Source organism: Mus musculus, chromosome 4 (assembly GCF_000001635.26).
Source record: "Mus musculus strain C57BL/6J chromosome 4, GRCm38.p6 C57BL/6J".
In the NCBI taxonomy this organism is placed as follows: Eukaryota; Metazoa; Chordata; class Mammalia; order Rodentia; family Muridae; genus Mus; species Mus musculus.
Genome location: NC_000070.6, coordinates 140,595,731 through 140,620,384, shown reverse-complemented (window position 1 = coordinate 140,620,384; position 24,654 = coordinate 140,595,731). Strand labels below are relative to the sequence as shown.

Here is a 24,654-nt window from a genome sequence, read left to right as displayed (position 1 = left end):
TGAATGTCATTGTTATCACGCCATCTTTGTGAGGCTGGGTGATGGTGCCTCCATTTTTCCTTCTTGCAATGGGCATTTGTTTTCTTGCCTTTGGGTCCTAGCGCTCGCTCCTGAGGAAGATCTGAGGGCTTGAGCCCACTGAAAGGAGCCCTGCAGGACAGCTTCAGTTTGCAAATGGAGTAACATTACCCCTTTCCTGAGAATTTATCTTTGTCGACTTGTTGTTTTAGGGGTGAACCCTGATGGTTTGTGAATTCACCTCCAGAAGGCCCAGGTGGGGGTGGGGCAGGGAAGCCGAATGCCCACTGCTGTCATATTCAAAACAGCAAGGGACCAGGGCAGCCTCTGCCTGTATAGCCAAGGCCTGATGGCTTGAGAGTGAATTGTGGTATTGTCTAAGGCAAGGACAACGCTGCTATGTGCTGCTTGAGAAGGGAGGTCGGGCTAGGAAATGGCCCAGTGTGTCAGAGTGCTTGCTGTGTGATCACAAGGACCTGAGTTCAAATCCCCAGCATGCAAGAAGCTAGATGTGGCCACAACCATGCCTATAACTCTAGCTCTGTGTGTGTGAGTGGGTAGAGCAGTGAGGTGGGGTGGGGTGGGAGGGTAGAGACAAGAGGATTGCTGGGCACACAGATATACACATATGCACATACATATTCACACACATAATTAAAGATAATATGTTTAAGGTGAGGTTGAGCTGAGGCTGTAGGTCAATAGCAGAGTGCTTATCTGACACACACACAAGCCTTTGGGTTCTAACCCAGTGCCAGAAAGCAAATAAAATCCCATTTCTGGGCTGGTGAGATGGCTCAGTGGGTAAGAGCACCCGACTGCTCTTCTGAAGGTCCGGAGTTCAAATCCCAGCAACCACATGGTGGCTCACAACCATCTGTAACAAGATCTGACGCCCTCTTCTGGAGTGTCTGAAGACAGCTACAGTGTACTTACATATAATAAATAAATAAATCTTTAAAAAAATCCCATTTCTATGTGCACCGTTCTGAAGTCAACAAGAATTAAACAAAAAGGGGCTGGAGAGGTGGCTCAGTTGTAAAGAACACTGACTGCTCTTCCAGAGGTCCTGAGTTCAATTCCCAGCAACCACATGGTGGCTCACAACTATCTGTAATAGTTGTGTGTCTGAAGACAGTGTACACATATACATAAAATAAATATTTTTTTAAAAAAGAATTAAACAAAACCAAAACCCAAACGGTAACAGCACAGAGGTCCGTGCGCTTCTGTGTGAACAGGCTGCGGTGGTCAGCAGTCCTTGAGTTTGAGGGACTATGCTTCACGATCCCCGGGGTCACCTGACATCCCCAGGCAGTGCCTAGCTGTGTGTAAGTTTTGGAAGCAGGGCTGTCAGTGAAGACCCCAGTCAGCATAAAGCATTAATGATAAAGAGCAGCAAGGAGGTGGAATATTTGTGGCAAGCCCCTGACTTTGACCCTCAGGGTCCTTCATGGCATCCTGGTCCCTCTAGAGGAGAGGAGGGAGATGGCTCACTGCCCTAGGATGAGATGCCCGGTGCCCCAGGACATGTGGGAGCATGGCAGAGCATTAGCCTGTGGTCAAGGGGACAAGAGGAGAGCCATGGTGACATGCTCTTTGGGGTGGCTGAAATAGAAGATGGTATCATGAATGGGGGGGGGAGAGGACAACTGAACAAGCTTGTGACGGCTAGTGAATATGTTGGGTTGTTCGAGAAACACTTTTATTTTTTGAGACAGGGTTTCTCTGTGTAGCCCTTAATGTCCTAGAACTTGCTCTGTAGACCAGGCTGGCTTCAAACTCAGAGATCTACCTCTGCATCTCCTGCCTCCTGCCTCCTGCCTCCTGCCTCCTGTCTCCTGCCTCCTGCCTCCTGCCTCCTGCCTCCTGCCTCCTGCCTCTCCTGCCTCTCCTGCCTCTCCTGCCTCTCCTGCCTCTCCTGCCTCTCCTGCCTCTCCTGCCTCTCCTGCCTCTCCTGCCTCTCCTGCCTCTCCTGCCTCCTACCTCTGCCTCTGTGTTTAATTTGTGTGTGTGTGTGTGCATGCATGAGTGTGTTTGCTTACTTGCATGTCCTTATACAAGCATGAAAGCATGCATGCTTGTGCTTTTGTGTACCTGGTGCCCACAGGGGCCAGAAGAGGGCATCAGATCCCCTGGAACTGGAATTCTAGACAGCTGTGAGCCACGTGTGTGGATTCTGGCAATCAACCCTGAGTTCTTTGCAAGAGCAGCTGGTGCTCTTAACCACTGAGCCATCGCTCCAGCCCCAGAATGGTTCCTTAAGGAGCACAAATAATGTCTGTCTTTGGTTCGAATCCTGCCTCTTCCTAGCTGTGTGATCTTAGGCAAGTTTCAGGCATATTCTGGACCTCGTTTTCATATTATGACATGTCAGCCTATACAAGCGCGTGTGACAGGCTTGGGGTGACCTCCGAGCCGCACAAGCTCCATGAATGTCCCCGCCACAATCTTTTTCTGTCACTCGTGCACATTCCATTTTTATTTGCTCAGTTAGTAAAAATAAAAGCTATTTTTAGTTGGTGAAAACAAAAGGAAAACAGGTCCACAGCCAGCTGGTGACATGGTCAGGCTCGACGGAGCTCTCCGCTCTTTCTTCAGGCCTGATTCCCTTCCTGGAGGGAGGTCTAGAAGGGCAGCTACCAGATCAGAGGCACAGGGCACCTCTCCCTGCTCTGTCAGGGACATCTGGCAAGTTTGCTCCAGAGCCTGGAGAGCCCATCCCCCCTTGGCCCGCCTTGCTCTTTGTGTAAGCTCCATGGGACAGGACTGACCTGTATCACCTGGGATTCTGTCCCTGTCCTGTGCCAACCACCTCTCTGTAGCCTTTGCTTCCTATAACTGTGTACCTAGGCCGTGGCTGCTTGCCAGCTGGCCAACCCCATAGGGCAGGACAGTGAGCAACACGAGAGAGGGTGCCTGTTGTCATGGGCACAGGAGAGGCCTGGTGAGAAGTCAGAGCCACAGGAGCCTGTGGCGTTGGGGACACCACGAGGAGGAAGTGTCCCTGTATTTGTGACTGTCCAATCCAGGGCATTATGGTTTCAAGAGCCTGAGAACTCAGCTTTTCAAGTGTGACCCCAAACCCTGGGCTAGAGGACATGGGACAGATCTTCTTGGTTGGCCCACAGGCTTCTAAGGACCAGCCCCTTGACAGTAGGCTAAGGCAGGTTGTGGCTGCATTGACTTCTGGGAAGATGGGGATTTCTGCCATGCAGTTGGCAGTTTTTCTATAAGTTAATGATTTATACCGGATGGAGGCCAGGCCCTTTCTGGGGCTGCCGGGAAGAACGTGCGTGCGGCTGGGCCGGAGCACGGCTCATGTGCTGCCCCTCCCTCAGGTTATCTGACCGTCTCTGGCCTTCTTTTCACAGGTGAGCAGCGGGGACGGTGGTAGACTGAGCTGGACCCTGTCTGATGGCTTCCTCGAACCCTCCTCCACAGCCTGCCATAGGTACTGTATCCCAGGGCCCCGGTGACAGGGCTGAGGTCTGGGGGTAGGTTGAGTTCTGCCGGCTATGCGCACTGTCTCTATCTGCCTCAGGTTCCCTGTCCACAGAATGGAGTCGTGTCTCTCCAGTAAACGCCAGCCATCTTCTGATGGTTTATCTGTTGCCTAAGATCACCTGCAGAGATGAGCAGTTTGGGGACCGGGATTGAAGGGCACTTGGGGTTCAAGCGGGTCAGTTGAAGGTGCCAATTGGGTTTGAGGGGGAAAGGGTCTGACCATAAGGTTGGATCTTAGAGGTATCCCAGGCTTGACTGTTTTTAAGAAGAGAAGAAAAAAATATTTACCCAACAAAACCACTTGTTGACCTGGAATTTAACCCAGCTTCCTGTGTTTTACTTGGCACCCCCTTCAGTGGGGCCCCAGCTACCGCAGGGTGGCATCTGGACCCTGTCCCATGGACAGGACCATGGCTATTTTACCCACAAGCCTAGCTTCCTGCCCTCTTGTCTCCCCCTACCTCTTCCCGACCCCTGTGTATAAATCTGCTACAGCAGTGGCCCCTTGGCTCCCAGCCCAGTCACTGAGTTCGGATCCTGACCCTGCCTGCCACTTACACTGTGAGCGTTGTTACGGGACATGGTGTCTCTACAGCTCAGTGTCCGTGTCCATAAACATAGGATCATAATGCCCTCTTCAGTACCGTTTTGACATTTAAACATACATACAGAACTGTGTGTGGCAACCGGTGTTCAGTGAACAGGAGTGTTCGTCATCCAAGGGTGTGGATAGCCTTCGTGAATCCTCCCTGAGTGTCTAAGCCCTGGTGGGGCCAGAAGATGAGGCTCTTTCCCTCTGGAATGTTTCTTTGTGAAGTATGAGGAACCTACTAGTTTTCGGTCCCACCGTGGTGGGAGGAGCTTCCCAGAGGATTGGTTTCTAACCGCAACGGTGGCTCTCAGGGTTTTTGCTTCCTAGACTCACTTAGGTTGGCTCTCTTGAGGACTGGGTGTGTCTGTAAAGGCCATGAGTGACTGGCACCTATCATGCCACTTGTCCAGATGATGAGAGAGGGCTGGGCTTCCAGTCACTCTGGGCTGGGTCACTGGATCTTCCCTCTGATAAAGAGCGGGTGTGGGGTGTCCTGGAGGGTAGTCAGCGGGGAGAGGGTTTTGTTGTTGTTGTGCCAGGGGCCTCTGGTTCCTCTGGCTCCTGCTATTGGGGCCCCTGGCTCTCTTTTTCCTACCCTGTGAGGAGACCGGTTGGGAAGTAAGAATGAAAGCAGCCCAGACCAGAACTTCTTTTCTGAGGTTTTGACTGACAGCTGGCTCCTGGCTCTCTTGTCACCTGTTGGACTGGTCCCTTGTCTGTGTCTAGTTTTCAGTTCCTGTGGAAGGGGTGCCCTCAGACACTGGACCTATACTGATCCACCCCATGGTTCATGTCTGTGGTGTGCTGGGGGTGTGGTGTTGCTTTTGGTCGCTGACTCCTGCTGCTCCCCTTCCAAGCACACTTGTCACGTGTTTTTTTCATCCTTCTGGCTCTTTGAGAGTAGCCCCATGCCTGGTCCTTTCCCCGGCCCTGGTGAGCATTAGCTGGCTCCCCTTCGGGCATGGCCTTGTCTCTGCTAGTGCATTCTTCCCCACACGGTCCTCAGTGAGCTCTGACACCTTAGGCCAAAGTCGTTTTGTTTTGTTTTTTTCTGAGACAGGGTTTCTCTGTGTAGCTTTGGTTGTCCTGGAACTCACTTTGTAGACCAGGCTGGCCTCGAACTCAGAAATCTGCCTGCCTCTGCCTCCCAAGTGCTGGGATTAAAGGCGTGCGCCACGGCTTCAGGCCAATGTCTTAACTTCCCCACAATCACTAGCTCAGGGCTGCTGGGAGCTGCTTGGATTCATGGTGACACCGATGAGAAGAGCTGAGGCTGTTGGTACTCTTGAAGGAAGGAGGTGCAGAAGGGACCTGAGCTCTTGACAACCCCTGGGGCAGTCAGCATGACCTGGGCTGGCCTGTGAGTTGGAAGAGACAGCTCATGTTAGCCATAGACACAGATGGGACTCCGATCTGGCTGTACTAATAGTTATAATCATGCTGGAGTCAGGAGAACATGATGTAATTAATGATAGCAGTGTGCCTGGCACCATTGTCATGCAAATATCTGGTGGTCACTGAGTGTAGCCCGTGCACCAGGGGCCTCCATGTTAGCCTGTCTTTCCTCAAGCAGTCCTGGGAGCCTAGAAGCCTTGTGATCCTATTCCTGAGAGCAGAAGCCAAGCCAAGCGTGGAGGTCAGGTGCCTCCATGCTCACCCTACAGCGATGCTCAGGGCTGAGCAGGGGCCTTAAGACCTTAGTCACCGGTGACACCTATGCATGGAATCATGGGAGAGACAGACAGAAGACACTGAGTCGCTAGGCATCCCTGAAACAGGATGGGTCTGTGTCGTACACTCCCCAAGTAACAGGCGGGGACTGCGTGGACATTTACTCTGGGATTGAAATTTTACTTTGAGAGCCGGGTGCGGTGTCAAATGTCTCTAATCCAAGCACTCCCTCCCACCACAGTGTGCTGGAGGCAGGAGGATCAGAAGTTCAAGGTCATTCTAGGCTACAGAGTGAGTTTGTGACCAGCTGGTGCTATATGAGACCCTGTCTCTAAAAATCAAATGGGGGAGGGGGAGGGGGGGTCACAGGGTCTCCATGGCAACCCTACTGACCAGTGACAGATAAGAGCCTGAGGAGGTGGAAACAAGGGAAGATATGTGAGAAAAGAACATCTCAGGCCCTGGAGCGGCCTGTGCAAAGGTCCTGGGGTAGGAGCTTTGAACAGCAGGAAGACCAGTCTCTGTACACACACACACACACACACACACACACACACACACACACACACACACACGCACACACACCCACACACATGTACACAGACTCGTATATACACACTGTATACATAGTTGACACAACTGTCAAAATAGGCTCAAAATTGTGCATGATATGGGCTGGCAAGATGGCCCAGCTGCTGGGTAATGGTGATTGCTGCCAAGTCGAAAGGCCTGAGTTTGATTCCCCGGGACCCACATGGCAGAAGGAGAGAAAGGACTACCAAAAGTTGTTCTCTGCTGGGTAGTCGTGGCGCACACCTTTAGTCCCAGCACTTGGGAGGCAGAGGCAGGCGGATTTCTGAGTTCGAGGCCAGCCTGGTCTACAGAGTGAGTTCCAGGACAGCTTGGAACTACACAAAGAAACCCTGTCTTGAAAAATAAAAAGTTGTTCTCCGACTCCCACCAGAGTGCCCTGGCACTTTGTCTATATATACATACATATACAAAAAAAATCCCATAATAAATGTTTTAAAAAATTGTGCCCAATCTTATTTTGTCAACTTAAATCCTTAAGATATCTGAAATCATCAACCCAATGCCTAGTGGATGGTATTTAGAGTTGTACCACCAAATGCGGTTTTATGAACATCATTGTGTAGTAATTATATATTTTTAGATGTCTGAAGCAAGTGATTCATTTCTGGTTTTTTGTTTGTTTTTGTTGATATGGTTTCTCTGTGTAGCCCTGACTGCCCCTGAACTCACTTGTAGACCAGGCTGGCTTTGAACTCGGAGATCTGCTTGACTCTGTCTCCGTGATTCATTTGTTTAAAATGTTATATTATTGTGTGTGTGAATGACAGCATGCCTTTGGAGGTCAGAGGACAGCTTTGTGGAGCTGGGCGTCTTCTTACATTTTTACGTGGCCTCCACCGTGGGACTCGATCTTCAGGCTGGTGCCGCTGGGCCATAGGTGGCTTCACCATTCCTAAGTTATCTTTCTGGGCCCAGAGAGTTTTTGTTTTTTGTTTTTTTGTTTTTTGAAAAAGATTATTTTCACGTGTACGTGAGTGGGCGTGCCTACACCTGCATTTTTGGAGGTCAGGAGGAGGCATTGGGTCCCCGGGAGCTGGAGTTACAGGTGGTGATGTGAGTGCTGGAAACTGAACGCAGGTTTTCCGTAAGCTCTCCCAACTGCTTGGACAGGATCTCACTCTGTAGCCCAGGCTGACCTCAGATCTGCAGTCCTCCTGCCTCAGCTTCCCGTGCTGGGATGACAGGTGCCAGGCACCACAGCAGTCAGGAGAGCTAGTCTCCCATCCACACGCACCCCTGAGCGGCGTGGCTGGGTACCTCCTGGCCACCACGAGGAGCAGTGGAACCTTCTGGGTGGGCGAGAGAACTGGAACCGGAGGTAGCCACCCGTTTGTCCGTGTGTCCATCTGCTAGCTTGTCCACTCTGCTCTCTGCCCTGTCCTCCCCCACCACTCACGTCCTCAGGGGTCTCAGGCAGGCTCCATGTCTGTCACTCAAGTTAGAGACCTTAGGGAATCAAGGCTGTGCTGGGGACAACATGTCCCCTAGAAATTCCTCACTAGTGGGGACTTGCTCCCTGGGAGAATATACGGCAATGTTTGAATACACTTTGGGGTATCATATCGGTAGGGAGCTACCGTTCTAGAGTGGGGTGCTGCTGAGCCCCTACGGTGTATGGGAAGGAGCCACGGTGGTACTGTCCCTTTCTGTGCCAAAGACGCTGAGACTGAGGAATGTTTGAGGCCCTGCAGCCAGCCCTAGGGAGTACTGCTTTTCTTTTCCATTGTACAGGGGAGGGACCCAACGGGAGCCATGTGACTTGCATTGGTGAGGTTCCACTCTCAGCTAGGTAGCCCTGCCTCAGGGGGACCCTCAGAGTCAGGAGTGTACCCCGATGGACAGAAACCCCAGTCCTTCAGTAGTTAGACAAAAACTGCAGAGCCACAGCCAGGCCCAATCAGGCCCTGACGGTAAAGGGTGCAGTCTGCTAAGGTATTTGGGATCCATAATTGGCAGAGATTACATGCCATACAGAATAAGCCCGAGCTGGCCATGCAAGACCAGGGTGAGCCAAGCGAGAGGCTGGAGCAGAGGGAAGCCCCTTGCCAGTGAGCTTAGAGATACCTCCAAGCTGAGCTGTGAAGAATGAGGAAGGGGCCAGAGGACAAACCAGGAGGGGAGGAGCAGGAAGTGAGGCCCTACTGGAGACCTCTGTGTTAGGAGCTCAGGTCTTACACCTAGCTCCAGCTAGCCCTGCACCCCCACCCCACCGTGTTTTACAACAGGCTGTTTTACACCTAAATACATATGGAATAAAGAACTTGCTTGCTTTCACAAAAAAGCATTAGCACGGGAACACACAGAAATAGGTGTCTTCCCTGTGCATTTAAAAGAACTGGGAAATCAGCTTGGCATGGTGGCGCCCGCTTTTAATCCCAGCATTGGAGAACCAGAGGCAGGTCGATCTCTGAGCTCCAGGCCAGCCAGGGCCTAGTCTCAAAAGGTTGAAAGGAGAGACTGTTTGCAGAGCCCTCTCCTCAGGACCCGCCCCAGGGCCCAGGATGCTTTGGGAACACAGCAGACCCTCTGGCTTGAACAGTGTGAGCCTCAGACCCTGTCCCATAGCCCACTAACCCCTCCTCTCTTCCAGGAGCTCCCCTGGCTCCCAGCGCTCCAGGCCCCTCCCCCGAGGTGGAGGAGGACTCCGGAGAAGCCTTTGAGTTTGATGACAGTGATGAGGAGGAGGACACCAGCTCTGGCCTGGTTGTCCCTGGCCTCGCCCCTGAGAGGGACACAGAGCCCTCGCTGATCTGCTTTGACACTGTCCCGGGCTCAGGTAAGCTGTCTCTGGGAGTCTCCACCAGGCAAGTGGGGTTTGCAGGCAAATCCCGGAGAACTGGTGGGGAATCTCAGGCTCCTAGGGTCTCCAGTAGGCAGGAAAGGGAGCCACTGGGAAGAGACTATATCCTGCTTCTCTTGGGAAAGGAATTCCTAGCATTCCTGCAACATCTGGCTTGCACTCTGTCCGGGCCTAAATGGAATCGCTTGGCTGGAGTTTCTGCTAGGGCCCTCAGCTCTTGTAACCTTCCAGCCATGGCTCCAAAGAACCCATCTGTCTGCTTGGCGAGCCAGCACCCCAGGGGTGGGAGGGTCCAGTCATGTTGTCAGTAAATGCCAGCTGCTGGGCTCTCAGATCTGTCATCTTACCAGGGACTGGATCAGCAGGAACCTCCTGCAGATAGCAACCCTTCCAAGAGCTGGGGTTGGTGGAAGCCTGGTAGACAGGGTGCTAGTTCTGACTGAGGTTGGGCCATGGGGGCGGTGTGGGGCAGGCAGGACAGGTAGGGAACTTACTCACTAGAGAGGGGCCAAGGAAAGGCAAGGGATTCTATAGGCACCCTGGTTCCTTCGAGGGGCGGGGAACAGGGGGTGGGAATAGGCTCAGTTCCTGGGGCCAACCTCTGTCTCACAAGCTCTCTCTCTTTGCTCTTCCCACAGACCTGGACCCAGCAGCTGCACCACCCCAGACAGAGTAAGTGAGCTTTGTCCACTGGGAAAAGAGTAGAGCCCAACAGGGGCGTGGGACAGGGTAGGACAGTGACTAGAGAATACTGTTGTTTGTTAAGACCCTTTGCCTGGACGAGGTTGGCCCTGAGGCTCGCTGTGGTGGCCTCTTTTTCTCTTTTGCCTGGGAGCATTGCATTGCATTGCCTGGTCCCAGACCCACATTCAGGCCTCTCCCTACCCATGTGGCCTCAGTGGACTCACAGACTCTCCCAGATTTCCTGTGTTCTGACTTGAAACGGAAGGGAGAGGAGACTCGCTTCCCTGGAGTTATCCCTGGGAACTAAGATGCTGTGGGATTGCTTCTGCTGATACCAGTCCTTCTCTTTCAAATTTTTAAATTACAAAATTTTATATTTATTGTGTGTGTGAGCATGCACGTGTGTGTGTGTGTGTGTGTGTGTGTGTGTGTGTGTGTGTTTGAGTGTTCGAGTGCATGTGTGCACATGCCATGGTTTGTGCGTCGAGGTCAAAGGATAGCTAGCAGGAGCCAGTTCTCTCCTTCCATCGTGTAGGTCCTGGGGGATTCATTGAACTTGGCAACAAAGACCTTCACCGGCTGAGCCATCTTGCTGGCTAGTCTATTTTATTTTATTTTGGTGGGAGGGGCAGACAAGTTCTCACCTAGCCCAGGGCGGCTTTGAACTCACCATGCAGCAGACGATGACCATGACGCTCTTGCCTCTACTTCTGAGATTAGAGACACGTGCCAACATGCTACCATGCCTGGTTCTGGGGAATAAAACCGGGGTTTGGGGATGCCAGGCCAACATTCTGCTGGGTTACATCCTTAGCCCCCATTTTAAAAGAATTCTTCTTTTGTTTCTTTTTTTCTTTGGTTGAGACAGTGTCTTGTTTCCATGTACTAATGGCAATCCTCCTGCCTCAGCTTCCCAATGCTAGCATTACAGGTGTGAGCTACCAGACCTGGCTCTGTTCTCACTTTGTGGTTGTGCGCAGACTCTCTGCGCCTTGTGCCTGGCAGCTCCCAGGAAACAGGACACCTTGGTGACTAAGGCCGCAATCCTGGGGCCTGTGTTAACCCATCCGAGCACTAACTTTGGGGCCATATGGAAGCCAAAGTCCTCTGGACTCTGTTTTCCTCCACTTAGCTCAACTCACAGTCAGTGGTACTTAGAGTGGCTACTTAAATTTATTATATTAATTTACGTAGTATGTAAGTGTGTTTGTGTGTCATGGCCCACAAATGGAGGCCAGGGGACAATGTGCAGGAATGGGTTTTCTCCTGCCTGCCGTGTGAGTTGAAGGGACTGAACTCCTCTGTGTGTGTGTGTGTGTGTGTGTGTGTGTGTGTGTGTGTGTGTGTGTGTGTGATGGTGGGGTGATAGTTCATGGCATCTGGGACCCTGAGTTGAGATCCTGGCTCTCCTGATATGAAGAGGGGGGAGGAACCCTTTGTCGCCCTGGATGAGTTGAAGGCTGGTTCTCAGGCAGATGGCCCCAGGTCTCCAGGATAGATGCCCTGGCAAGGGAGGTTGGGCCTCATCCACACTGCTCATGCTGAGTGGGCGGGGCATTTAGGATTTCTGCATGACTCGAGGTGGGTGAGCAATCTCAGTGTGTGGGCACCTCTCCTCTGTGATTAGCTGGACTGGATCAGGGTGGCTCCTTAGTATCGCCTGTCCGTCTGCTTCGTCTGCCCCCCTCCAGGCACACCAGAGAACTAAGTTGAAGAGAACTTCAGTCAGGGGTCTGGGAGACAGGATGAAATAGAGCATGGATGGACAGTCAGGGCTCTGAGGCACAGTGGGAAGGGCTCTGTATCATCAGGAGGTCTGATGCACAAGTGTAAATTCATACAGGGCTGGGCAGGGCGGGACAAATGTCTATATTGAGTAGTCCCTGGGCAGATGGACAGGGCTCTCCTGGAGTTGTATGAGGTAAAAGACTCCTCCTCGGGTGTGGCCAGACTATTTGCTCCATTTCCTTCCCTGAGCCTGAGTTCAGGGCTGGAATGTGGTAGCTGCATTCTTCTAGATCTTTCTGGTATGTCTTCTCTTTACCCCCTGCCCAGTGCACCTGCTGTGTCCTGGGGACATGACTCCTTAGCTCGGCCTCAGTGACCCTAGCCAGATCACACGTCAGGTCAGCGTTGGGCATCATGCTGATGCTGAGACCGAACAGCCCAGGGACCCCGGGAGCTGGCTCTGTGTTTCTAGTTCTCGGCTGGGTTGGGCAAGATGGCTCAGAGTGGGCTGGAGCTTGGACGTGAGGGGCCCAGCTCCTCTTTCTCATTCTCAGCCTTCATTCTGTTCTGCCTCCTGTTCAAAGCTAGCCTTGGAGACAGTTGCTCTGTTGCTCTAAACATCTTCTCTTGGTGGTCCTGGGCCAGTTTTAAAGCCGAGCTTTAGCCGTGTGAGTTTGCCTGGGAACCCCTCTGAGGCCGAGCTTCCCCATCAATTTAATGGGATGATTGTAACTACCTATGAACAAGACAGGCTTGGGAGAAGCGCTCGCCTCTCCTAACTGTGCCTGGAATGTGTCATCAGCCAGGGCTTGGGCAGTCAGGGGGCTTCCAGTGTGAGGGAACCCCTGCATTCCCCGTGCCACACAGCTCACATCTGTCACCAGGAAAGTGGAGGACAGGGAAGGCAGCTGCTCAGATCTCTGCTTACTCTAGACTCCAGCCTCGGGACGGGGTCACATCAGGTAAAGGGGTCTTCCCACTTCAACGGACCCACTTGAGAAACTTCCTTACAGACAGGCCTAGTGGGTTGTCTCCTAGGTGATCAGGTTCTGCTATGTAACAATTCTCTCATGCGGAGGTCCACCTTGGATTCAAACCACGACAGCAACTCTTTCCGCTCAGTCCATAGCTGGGGGGAGGGGAGGGGAGGGGAGGGTGCAGAAATCGCAGATGGAGAGAGGAGTCAGGGACACTGAGCTGGGCTAGGTAGGGGTGTGTGTGGATTGAGGTGGGGTTTTCTGGGGGGGAAGAAGTGGTTCTGACTTCAGGTTGGGGCGTTTAAAAATTTATGCTTGCTGGGCATGGTGGGGCAGGACTTTAATCCCAGCACTTTGGAGGCAGAGACAGGCAGATCTCTCTGAGTTCCAGGACTGCCACGTGTATACAGAGAAACATTCACATGCATGTATGTATATGCATATACATGTATCATGTATGTATCATGTATGTATCATGTATGTATCATGTATATACATATACATGTGCTGCTATAGCATGTGTGTGCAGGCAATGTAGGAGTTAGTTTTTTACTTACACCATGTGGGTCCTGGGGTCTAAACTCAGATCATCAGGCTTGGCAGCAAAGCACCATTACACATTGAGCCATCTTGCTGGTCCCAGGTTGTGGCTCTGCTCCTCCACAGCAAGGGGCTTCAGTGCCCCAGCCTCACTTTTCCCATCACTCAAGTGGGGACAGGGAGGGCAGAGTGAAGAGCAAAAGGACACATGTTTACCTCGATGGCTGGCTACTCCAGTTGTGCCCTTTGCTGGGGTCATGCCCTGCCCTGCGGTTTGACCATCTGTGCTCACGTACCAGCTGTGCCACGAAGACCAGCCCCTCCCCACCTCCCCATGCCCTGTCTGCACAGGGAGGCTGCGTCACCTGCCTGGTGGAGAGTTATGAGGAGCTGACACACAGGCCCGATGAGTCCGTCAGTTACCATTGCTGTGATGAGGTCCCCAGGACCAGTGATTTAAAGGGGAAGATTCATTTTGACTCATGGTTTTGTTTCTTGGCCTGTGTGAGGCAGGGGCATGATGGCAAGAAGGCACAGGATAGGAGAGGGTTCATAAAACAGCAGATGGAGCAAGGGGGGGAGGGGAAAGAGCAATAGAGGGAGTGAGAGAGAGCGAGAGAGAGCAAGGGAGAGAGAGCAAGAGAGAGCAGGAGAGAGACAGAGAGAGAGAGACAGAGAGAGAGAGACAGAGAGAGAGAGACAGAGAGAGAGACAGAGAGACTTTTATTCAGGTCTCATCTCTTTAAAAGTGCATTCAGTATAAATTCATCTGGATCGAGTCAGGCCTGGGGTCCAGCTCAGTTGGTTCAGCGCTTGCCCAGTATCCAAGAAGCCCTGGGCTTGATCCCAGCACATCAGTAAGTGGCATGGTGACTCTCAGCTGTTGCTAAGGAGATCAGTTGTTCATCTCCTGTATCAGTGAGGCCAGCTCGGGTAGAGACCCTGTCTCCGATCCAAACCAAACACAATGAATTGAGCAGGAGCTCGGGTAGAGACCCTGTCTCCGATCCAAACCAAACACAATGAATTGAGCAGGAGATGAAGTGGGCGCCCCCATGGTCTGTCAGCTGGGGACCAAACCTTCAACACGGCCCGTTTGGAGAGAACATATCATACCCACATCATAATACCATATTGCCAGTGGCTGCAGTAGTGGATGAATGGGTGACCTGTTGCCTCTGGTTTGGAGGGCTGTAGGCCTCTGTCTCTTCATGTCCTCATCCAGCCCACTGTGTGGAAGCAGCGGGTTGCCATGGGGCAGAGCAGCTGGTGTCCTGGGAGGTACAGGGGTAACTTTAGGGTTGGGCTGTCTGGATGCACGGGAGCGCATGCCTCCTGCTGCTGGGTGTGGGCAAGCCTTAGAGTGCTTGGCTGCCAGCAATGCAGAGCATTGTACATTCTCTTTCTTCAGGGACGGATTTGTTAGCAGACACTAACAATATTAACATAGCTTATAGTGACAGTGTTTACCGAACACCAGGCTTTTACAACTGAAGGCAGAAGGTATCTTTCCATCTCTGGAATATAGGCTCTGTCTTCACATGGAGAGACACATGCATGCTCTCTCTCTCTCATACACACACACATAAACACACACACAAATGCACATGTATGCTCATACATGCAGAAACACGCACACATACACGCACACATACTCACACACACACACACACACACACACACACACTCAGAAACACATATGCATGCTCTCACACACAGACACACAGCTTCATGCTGACACACAGACACACATGCATCCTCACACATACTCACACTCCTTTGAAAAGAGACTGAAACTTAGGCCCCGTTGGCTCGAAGCCCAGGAGCTCATCACCATGGCTGAGTCCCCTGCTCCAGGGCCTGAGACTGCGGGTCCTGCCGGGAGGGCTGCCCTGGCCTCAGTCTGCTGTTTTAGAGCTGTTACTGCTGAGAGGTGAGCTCTTAGCTCCTGGAACAGTAGCTTCCCAGCTGCTCTGTAGACCCTGCCTGGAGAACCTCCCTAGTGCCTGGCACTAAAGCCTGGTGTGTTCTAGGTGAGGCCCCTTCCCTTGAAATGGGGATGGAGAAAAGTCCTGGTCTGTCTTCCCCCCAGCTCCTGTGAAGGCCATGGGGTGTGTCTCCTACCTGCAGGCCAGCTCCCAGGTGACAGGGACTCATTCTTGGGGGGTTAAGTTTTGTTTGTGGTCCAGGTCTTACCCCAGTTCCCAACACAGGGGAGAGTGGAAGGCAATCCTTGAAGAGGTGATGGGGGAAGGACCAGGAGGGTTGGGCAGGAGACCTTCAGTGTTTCCATGGAAACGAAGAAGACTCTGATGGGGCCAGAGGCCAGTGGGAAGAGGAAAAGAGACTTGAGTGGCCGGTGGCCACACTCTTAGCTATCACATTCATATGTTATAATCGGGCACCATTGGTCACACCCACTCTGCCGATGGACAGCTGAGGTAACGGAAGTAAGTTATCTTATTGAGGCAGTTGATGGCGGGGCTGTCCCCTTGAAGTCTGTGGGTTTGGTCAGTACTGGTGGACTTTGGAGCCTGTCCACTCCCAATCTCTTCCCTGTAGGTGCTAACTAAGGGAATCGGGGCCAGTGGAGCAGCCTTGAGCACACGGTAGAGGCAGCATCAGTGAGCTGAGAACCACCATTGTCCTCCATTTCTCCAGGACAGCGCCCCACACCTCTGCCTGCCAAGCCTAGTGCCTGAACCTTGCCCCCCTCCACACCCCCCCCCCCAGGCATTGCTTGTTTTCCCTGCCTCAGTCACAGACATTCCCAGCCACCCCAGCCTTTTCTGGTGGTTCAGGGTTTGGTATCCCACCGCTTTCTTTGTCTTCTCCTTCTTGGGTACATTTGGACCAGGTAGGTGGGTTGTGCTGCCCATTGCCTGGGGTTCCTCACCTAGGCCTGCAGCCTCTGAGAAGTTGGGACGGGGTTGGAGGGTCTGGGGACCCTGCCCTTTCCCCGCCACACTGAACCAGGATTGAGGGTGGAGCCTGTGCTTCTGAGCTCCCAGGTGTGGGGATCCTGGGAGCGAGCGTTGGGGGCAGGCCAGCATGGCCAGCGGTGTCCCTCAGTCTGTAGAGGGCATGCTTAAGGTCTCTACAGACTCAGACCTAACCTGGAGGTGTATGCAGTGCTGGGGTTCTCTTGTATTGGATGGTCCTTGAATCCTTTCTGGGTTCTACACTGCAGGGCAGGGCCGGGCCTGAGGCCCTGGAGACTCTCTGTGTGAGGATATGGGCGTCACACTTCTTTTCCCATGGGAGTCTCTCTGTGTCTCTTGCCAGTTGTTACATTAAAAGATCTGATTGCTTTTCTATCCTTCCTCCCCATTTTCATCCTCCATTTATCTATCTATCTATCTATCTATCTATCTATCTATCTATCTATCTATCTATCTATCTATTTATTTTTGGTTTTTCGAGACAGGGTTTCTCTTTATATAGCCCTGGCTGTCCTGGAACTCACTTTGTAGACCAGGCTGGCCTTGAACTCAGAAATCCACCTGCCTCTGCCTTTCCGAGTGCTGGGATTAAAGGTGTGCGCCACCACCGCCCAGCTTCCTCCTCCTATTTGAGATAGTCTCTCACTGTCGAACTCTCCATGTAGACTAGGCCTGCCTCTGCCTCCAGAGAGCTGGGATCGAAGGTGTGTGCCACCACATCTGGCCCGTTCTCTCTCTTGCTGTCTCTAGTTTCAAGGCCCCCCCCCTCCCTGTATCAGACTCCTCCAGACCTCAGGCCCTTTGATGGTGCCGGGCAAAAGCTACTCAGATTCATGTGTGAGCATGTGTGAGACTGTCTATGCAGAGCCTGAGTGGAGTCTGTGAGGGTGTCCCCAGGGTCCCCACTACGATGGTACTCAGCCCTGTTAACCCTTCCACTCCCAGCACCCAGCATGAAGGACTGGAACTATGTCTTATACTCACAGGTCCCTTATACTCACACAGTCTGGGCACATCTCAGCCTGCTCCACAGAACTCTGGTGACCAAAGGAACAGCTCCTTTAACGCTGTCCACACCCCTGTCTCAGGGACTGAACTGGCACCGTGAGTGGCCAAGGGACTCTCATTTGCGATCTAGAGGTGGGAAGGTGATCCTGGATGCTCTGGGTGACCTATGTCATCACAGGGTCCTTGTAAGCAGGAGGCCAGAGATCAGAGAAGAGGCCACGCTGGCAGCCTTGGAGGTGGGAGAAGGCGCCCTGAACCAAGGGATGAGAGCTGCTTCTAGAAGCAGACTCTCTTCTAGCACAGCACAGTGGTTCTCAGCCTTCCTAACACTGTGACCCTTCAATCCAGTTCCTCACGGTGTGGTGACCCCCCAGCCATAAAGTTATTTCACTACTACTTCATAACTGTAATTTTGCTACTGTTATGAATTGTAACATAACAGTAAACTCTGTAAACATCTATATTTTCAGATTGTCTTAGGTGACCCCTGTGAAAGGGTTATCCGACCCCCAAAAGGGGTCATGATGAGTGTAGCCTGCCACCTTGCCACCTTCAGACTCTTTTGACCTCCACAACCCTAAGATAACAAGTTCGTATTCTTTTGTAATGTCTTGGGTTTATGATAGTCGGTCTTGACAATGGCATGAGACTGAGACATAGCTCTGGAAGGGAAGTCACAGTGGGTCTCCTTTTGCAGACAGAGACGTGGAGCACCCGACTGGAGGAGGCAGGCTGGCTGGCAGTCCACAGACTCTGGACTTCAGTGTTCTGTGTGTGTCCGGGTTATCCTCACAGCTCTGGCTCAGAGCTCTGTGATTGGCTGGGCTCTCCTGTCCTTCTTTACCGCCTTCCCCCCAACTTCCCATCATTCTTTACTGAGTGCCCGGGCTGGCATGCTGAAATACTGGGCGAGCCAGTGGTATGTGTAACAGCTCTATAGCTGTATGCAATGCCCCATGTGTTTATGACTACAGGTCAGGCCCAGTGCTAAGAATGTCACCTTGCTTATCCCATCAGTCCATATGACACAAATGTTCGTGGGCAGGGCTCTGCCACAACCACTTATTACACATGTGGTGCAGGAGGGGCAGACCACCAGCTTGCTGTCACAGAGGGAGGTAGGCAGAGCTAGGCTCAAACCCAGGCAGGTGTTCTGCATTGAGCTTGGTGGTGCATATTTGCAATTCCTGGGCTCTGGAGGAGGGGACGGGGACTACACAGTTGCTCTGCCCAGAGTGTGCTGAATGACACGGTGACTTCCAGGCCAGCCTGGGCATCTCCACCTGTTTCAAATGTAATTTTTTTTGATTTATTTACTTTGTTTGTGTAGAAGATGGTGGCATTGTAGTGCATGTATGGAGTTCATCAGAGGATAACATGGTGTGGTTGGTTCTTGCTTTCTACCACGTGGGTCCCAGGAATTAAATACTCAGATCTTTAGGCTTGGCAACAAGAACCCTTACTGAGTTCATAGTGACCCCTGGGAATTGGTTTCCTTCCTTCCTCCCTCCCTCCCTCCCTCCCTCCCTCCCTCCCTCCCTCCCTCCCTCCCTCCCTCCCTCCCTTCCTTCCTTCCTTCCTTCCTTCCTTCCCTCCCTCTCCCCTCCCTTCCTGCCTCCCTCCCTCCTTCCACCTTTCTTCTCCCACTCCCTCCCTTTCTCTCTCTTTCTGGAGACAAGTTCTAGTCACCCAGTCCAGGCTCAAACTTGCTCTGTAGCCAAGGATAACCTTGGACTTCTGATCGCCCCCCCTCCCCCCAACCTCCCCAGTGCTGGGATTACAAATGTGAGCCACCACACCCGGTTTATATGTGCTGCCCAGGGCTTTGTCTTGCTAGGCAATGCTCTACCTGCTGAGCCACCCCCACCCCCACCCGGCACCCCGGAATCAGTCTCCTCCTTCTCGGTTACCCCGTCACCCCCTCCCTTCAGTAAGTCATACATGTTTATTGAGAGAAACATCTAAGAGAGAAGATGACAGGCTGTGGCTTAGCCTTTCATGTGTGCTGTGTGCGGCCCCGCTGGGTGCACACTGCAGTGCGTGGCTTGGTTGTGGCAGAACGGTGGTTTTATTGCACCTGCTGTCTCATGGCTCGCTAATTTTTTTTTTAACCTAATTACACACAGTGCACATTTTCCCGTGGGAACATGTGTTCTTCAACAATTCCCCATGTGGTTCTCCTTTCACTATCGGTAAGGGTTCGATGCCTGTCTGGGTCTGACTGGTGATGCCAGACCCTCCGGATGCAAAGGAGCCCCTGAAGAAAGCCAGGAGCTGGGTTTGGGGTGGCACCTGTGTTTGCGGGGTCAGGCTATGGGAGACGGATTTCTGGTGTCCCTAACACTCGGTCCCTGTTGAGGACCCTTATGGAGGTCAGTAGGAAGCACCCCCCGCTCCCCTGATGTTCTGTGTGTGGTCCCTCAGCACATCATTTATTGTGCATGTGGACTTTTGTCCAGTTTGTGCCTTGGAGGCCATCTCTATGTGAGGAACCTTGATTGGAGCATGTTAGAGGGAATGCTGTACCTGAAGAGGCAGAGGAAGGCCTGAGGTGGTGTGCCATGGGCCAGAGCCTCGCAGGCATTGCCGCCTACCTCTCTCTTTATCAGAGGGAGGACTCATGGCCCATTCTACAGATGTGGAAACTGAGGCATGAAGCCACACTGTGTGCTTCGTGGCACATTCTTCCTTAATCCTTCTGGAAGGCAGTGAGGATTCTCTTGGTTCTAGGTTTAGCAACTATCCCTGTGATCTGGGCCAAATGGCAGAGGCAGGATTTGTCTTCAGGCTGTTGGAACTGATGTGCGCTGCCAGCATGCCTCTGACCTGTGCACACTGGGTTTCAACTCTGCTGCTCATTGGAACTAGTAGAAGCCCCTCTCTAGGCCAGTGATCAGTGTCCAGGGCAGGGGCTCCTGAGTGACTCCAGTTACCCAAAGACTGCCTTGGGCCTGACACAGAGTCTCATTGTACAGTTCAGTCTGGCCTTGAACTCACAATTCTCTTGCTTCAGCCTCCCAGGTATGGGAACTGCAAGCTTGAGTCTGTATGCTCAGTTTTACTTGGGATGCCAGGGCTGGGCTGGGCTGGGGTTGGGGTGGGCTCAGATAAGACTGGACTGGGCTGAGTTGGTTTGGGCTGGGCTGGGCTGGGCTGGTGTTGGGGTGGGCTCAGATGAGACTGGGCTGGACTGGGCTGGTGTTGGGTGGGCTCAGATGAGTCTGGGTTGGGCTGGACTGGGCTGGTGTTGGTCTGGTCTGGTCTGGTCTGGTCTGGTCTGGTCTGGTCTGGTCTGGAGGGCTCACGAATGCTGCATAACTCTGCCAACTGAGCTTCTTCCCTGGCATAAAGGCCAGCTGGTCTTTGTTGGGTGGCCAAGAAAGCTACCTGTAACCCCAACACTCAAGGGACAGAGGTGGAAGGATCTTTCAATTGCATTTATCTATTGTATATGCACATGCATGCCATGCTATGTGGAGGCCAACTTGTTGGCGTTGGTTCTCGCTTCCCACCATTTGAGTTCAGGAATGGAACTCAGATCGTCAGTCTCCGTGGCAAGCACCTTTACCCGTTAAGCCATCTCACCTGTCCTAAGGCAGAACGATTTTGAGGTAGAAGCCAGCCAAGGCTACATAGTAAGTTCTAGGACAGCCTGGACTACACAGTGAGATACTATCTTTAAAAAAGAAAAAGAAAAAAATGAGCTATGCAGTGGTGGCGCATGCCTTTAATCCTAGCACTTGTGAGGCAGAGGCAGGCGGGTCTCTGTGTGTTTGAGGCCAGCCTGGTCTCCAAAGCAGGTTCCAGGACAGCCAGGGCTACACGGAGAAAAGACTCTGTCTCAAAAACAAACAAACAAACAAACAAACAAACAAACAAACAAACAAACAAACAAACAAACAGAACAAAAAGATGAAAACCAAAATAACAAAAAAGATCTTTTCAACATATGTTACTCTGGCTTTGAGGCCAGCCTGGTCTGTGAGAGAGGAAAACCTAGGGCCTTGGGCCTTGTGGGCCTCGGGGCATGCTGGGAGACCTGAGGCATCCTGGGAAGCCAGTGTGAACTCCTCTTTCCGATTGCTATCTCCCTCCCCTGCCTCTTCCTCGCCTTCACCCTCAGCATAAATGGCTTCGCCTGGCAAGTGCGGGCCAGGAGATGTGACTGTAGTCAGGCCCTATCCTGAGGCACGAGGCCTCAGGAGTGGGGAAGTGCACTTGAGCTGAGGTAATGAGCCTCTCGTGGGTGTTTATGGTGGTTATTATCTGGAGTCTTGGAGGAAGCTCAAGAGTGCTTGCTCACAGGGAGAATGGTCTGTTCCAATTGGGCAATGTCAGGACCTGAGTAGCTTTCTGGGGGGGCCAGCTGTTGGGAGGGGCTGTCCCTGTGGGCACAGGCTAAGCAGGAGGGAGGAGGTGCCTTGGGCTCATTTCCTGCCATGTTTTCCTTGCATACTCACCCTGAGCCTGATCCTCTGCTAGGTGGGTTACCTCATTTGGAGAATCCTTTCCTGCTTGCCTGCCTGCCCGGGACTTCTGGCTTTAGTCTCTGGACTGAAGAGCTGACCTCTGGAGCAAGGCTTTGCAGGAATGGCTGGGGATGTGGCTCAGCTGTGGAATGTTTGCCTGGCACGTACCAGGCCCTGGGTTCCATGCCCAGCACTGAGGAAACCAAACATGGTGCACACCTATAATTTCGGCACCGAGAAAGCAGAGGCAGGAGGATCAGGAATTTAAAGTCATCTTTGCTACATAATGAGTTTGAGGCTAACCTGGGCTAGACCCTCTCTTACCACCCCCAGACTCTCCCCGCCCCCCCCAAAAAGCAAAATAAACAAGTAGTCAAAAGCATTGACAGAATAATAGCCTGGTTCAGGTCTCAGGTGTGTTCTTGCTCGTGGCCAGGAGGCTTGGGCAGTGGAGGTGGACAGGAAGATGAACCTGCGTAGAGATGACAACTTCCACCCAACTGGTAGTCGCAGGAACAGGACCTGTGCTTGACGTTGCCTGTGCCCTGGTAACACACAGCCAGGAGGCTCATTCCTCAGCCTCCCTGTGCTGAAGTGTGCTGCAGCATGCTCCAGGCATTTACTGGTTCATCTAGAGCTACCTGACCTCACCCAGTAATGCCCGGCCTCACCCAGTAATGCCTGGCCTCACCTTGAGGTCAACTTCAAAGTGTACACAGGACCTGTCGATAGCCAAGACGTGATACCCTTTGAGCTGGCTGCCAGGCCTTTTCTTGGGCTGTGTCAGCCTGGTTTACTATGAAGCAATACCTGAATGTTCTGCATGGTGGTGGAATGAGTGTCCGGCACGTGTAAGGCATGGGGTGGTATTTCCTACACAAAGGAGGAAGCAAGGAAGGAGAGAGAAGTAGGAGGGGGAAGGAAGAAGGGGCGAGGGGTGTCTTATAATGAATTTTTCTCTTTTTAAATTTAATTTTATTTATTTTTATGTATATCAGTATACTGCAGCTGTATAGATGGTTGTGAGCCTTCATGTGGTTGTTGGGAATTGAACTCAGGACCTTCAGAAGAGCAGTCAGTGCTCTTACCCGCTGAACCATCTTGCCAGCCCGAGGGGTATCTTGTAAACAGCTCTGGACCCTGGGCACTGTGTTCCTACTGTGGGGCTGAAGATGTGAGAGAGGAGGAGGGAGCACACGAGGCCTTTGGGTTCTGTGGCATGGAGGCATGCTGGGTGGCCTTCTGCTCTCCTGGAAATTTCTGACCTGTGTGAATGCCTCTTTGAGATTGAACACTCTGGCTTTCTCCCCATCTTTTCTCCTCTGCACTGGTGGAGTGGTCCAGACAAGTGCAGGCCAGGTGGTGTCACTGTAGCCAGCCTTTGTCTTCAGTGCAAGGTATGAGGCTTCAGGGTACAGAAGTGCTGATCAAGGCAGTGGGAGGCCGGGCGTGGTGGCATACACATTTAATCCCAGCACTCGGGAGGCAGAGGCAGGTGGATCTCTGAGTTTGAGGCCAGCCTGGTCTACAAAGTGAGTTCCAGGACAGCCAGGGCTATACAGAGAAACTCTGTCTCGAAAAACCAAAAAAAAAAAAAAAAAAAAAAAAGAAAAAAAAAAGGCAGTGGGAGACTGAGAGTCTGCTGGGCCTTCTTGTGAACTCTCATGGTGGAAGGGCGAAGGGGTTTGCTGGTAGCTTCATTTGAACACTTTCATATCACTGTTCATCATAGAAGGACATCAGGACAGGAACTTAAGCTGGGCAGGAACCTGGAGGCAGGAGCTGATGCAGAGGCCATGGAGGGCGCTGCTTACTGGCTTGTGTCTTTTCACTGTAGGTCTGTTTGAGATCACCTCATGACATAGTCAGTCCTAGACTGTCTTGAAATCTCCTCTGCCAACACCATTAACTCTTTTCACTGTAGGTCTGTTTGAGATCACCTCATGACATAGTCAGTCCTAGACTGTCTTGAAATCTCCTCTGCCAACACCATTAACCCAAAACACTTCCCTTTAGCCTCTGGTAGATTTTTTTGGACAACGGCAATCAACAGCCACAGTCTTTGCCAAATTGTCACTAGACTGGTCACTAGGCCTCTTATTAATATCTTTTCATACCAGGTCCCCAGTGTCCATATCACCCTCAGCACTGCCCCTGCTAGGCTTCTCAGGAAGTCCCACTTAAAACGTTCAACTGCATTTCCAGTCCAAAGTCCCAAAGTCCACATTCTACCACCAAGCAGTGGCATGGTCAGGCCTGTCACAGCAACGCTCCCGGTCCTGTTCACAACTTCTGTCTTAGTCACTATTCTGTTGTTGTGAAGAGACACCATAAACGAGGCGAGTCTTACGTAAGAAAGCGTTTGACTGGGGGCCTTGCTGACTGGGGCCTCGCTTTCAGTCTCAGAGGGTCAGGCTCTTATCCTCATGGCAGGCAGGTGCTGGAGCAGCAGCTGAGAACCAGATCCTGATTCATAGGCAGCAGCAGATAAAGAAACTGGGCCTGGCATGGTCTTCTGAACCCTCAAAGCCTGTCTCCAGTGACATACCTTTTTCAACAAGGTCAAACTTCCTAACTCTTTCCTGACACTCATTAGTTGGGGACTAAGCATGCAAACACATGAACCTATCTTTTAAGGCCATTCTCATTCAAACCACCACAGCAAGTTGGGTAGGGTAGGCCCTGTGGGCCCGAGGTGTGTGTGAAGATTTAAATGCAAGCCTCAGCTTTAAAAATGTTCTTAAAGCCGGGCGGTGGTGGCACACACCTTTCATCCCAGCACTTGGGAGGCAGAGGCAGGCAGATTTCTGAGTTTGAGGCCAGCCTGGTCTACAGAGTGAGTTCCAGGACAGCCAGGGCTACACAGAGAAAGCCTACAAAACAAAACAAAAACAAAATAAAATGTTCTTAAAATGTTATTTATTTATTTATTTATTTATTTATTTATTTATTTATTTATTTATTTATTTTGTGTGTGTGTATACATGTGCATGTGTGTGTGTGTGTGAGTTTGGTGTGTATGTGTGTGTGTATGTGTGCATGTGTGTGTGTCTGAAGGATAACATAAGGTTGGATCTTTCCTTCTGTTATGAAACATAATGCGGCGGCAGCGGCAGGTAAGGAG

The 24,654-nt window shown here is 52.0% G+C and overlaps 1 protein-coding gene and 1 long non-coding RNA gene across 19 annotated transcripts in view; one reads left to right on the top strand and one right to left on the bottom strand.

Annotated features, from left to right (window-relative positions):
• The window catches only part of Arhgef10l (Rho guanine nucleotide exchange factor (GEF) 10-like), a 151,523-nt gene that overhangs the window by 45,623 nt on the left and 81,246 nt on the right, over positions 1–24,654 (top strand). For 12 of the 18 annotated variants that reach the window (XR_003955021.1, XR_003955020.1, XM_030253821.1 and 9 more), the window contains exons 2-4: positions 3,393–3,472; positions 8,973–9,158; positions 9,821–9,854. Coding sequence is in view for 13 of the 18 variants with exons in the window: in XM_030253821.1 (XP_030109681.1) it covers positions 3,436–3,472; positions 8,973–9,158; positions 9,821–9,854 (257 nt within the window). In the remaining 5 variants the exon portion in view is untranslated. Of the gene's footprint in view, positions 1–3,276; positions 3,473–8,972; positions 9,159–9,820; positions 9,855–24,654 lie in introns of those variants that run through there. The other 6 variants (XR_001784205.2, XR_003955018.1, XR_003955019.1 and 3 more) reach the window with 3 other exon arrangements.
• On the bottom strand, positions 13,818–15,278 carry Gm42335. Its single transcript, XR_881545.1, has 2 exons — positions 15,236–15,278; positions 13,818–14,385 (listed from the first exon to the last, which is right to left on the bottom strand). It is a non-coding gene; the product is annotated as a predicted gene, 42335 (long non-coding RNA).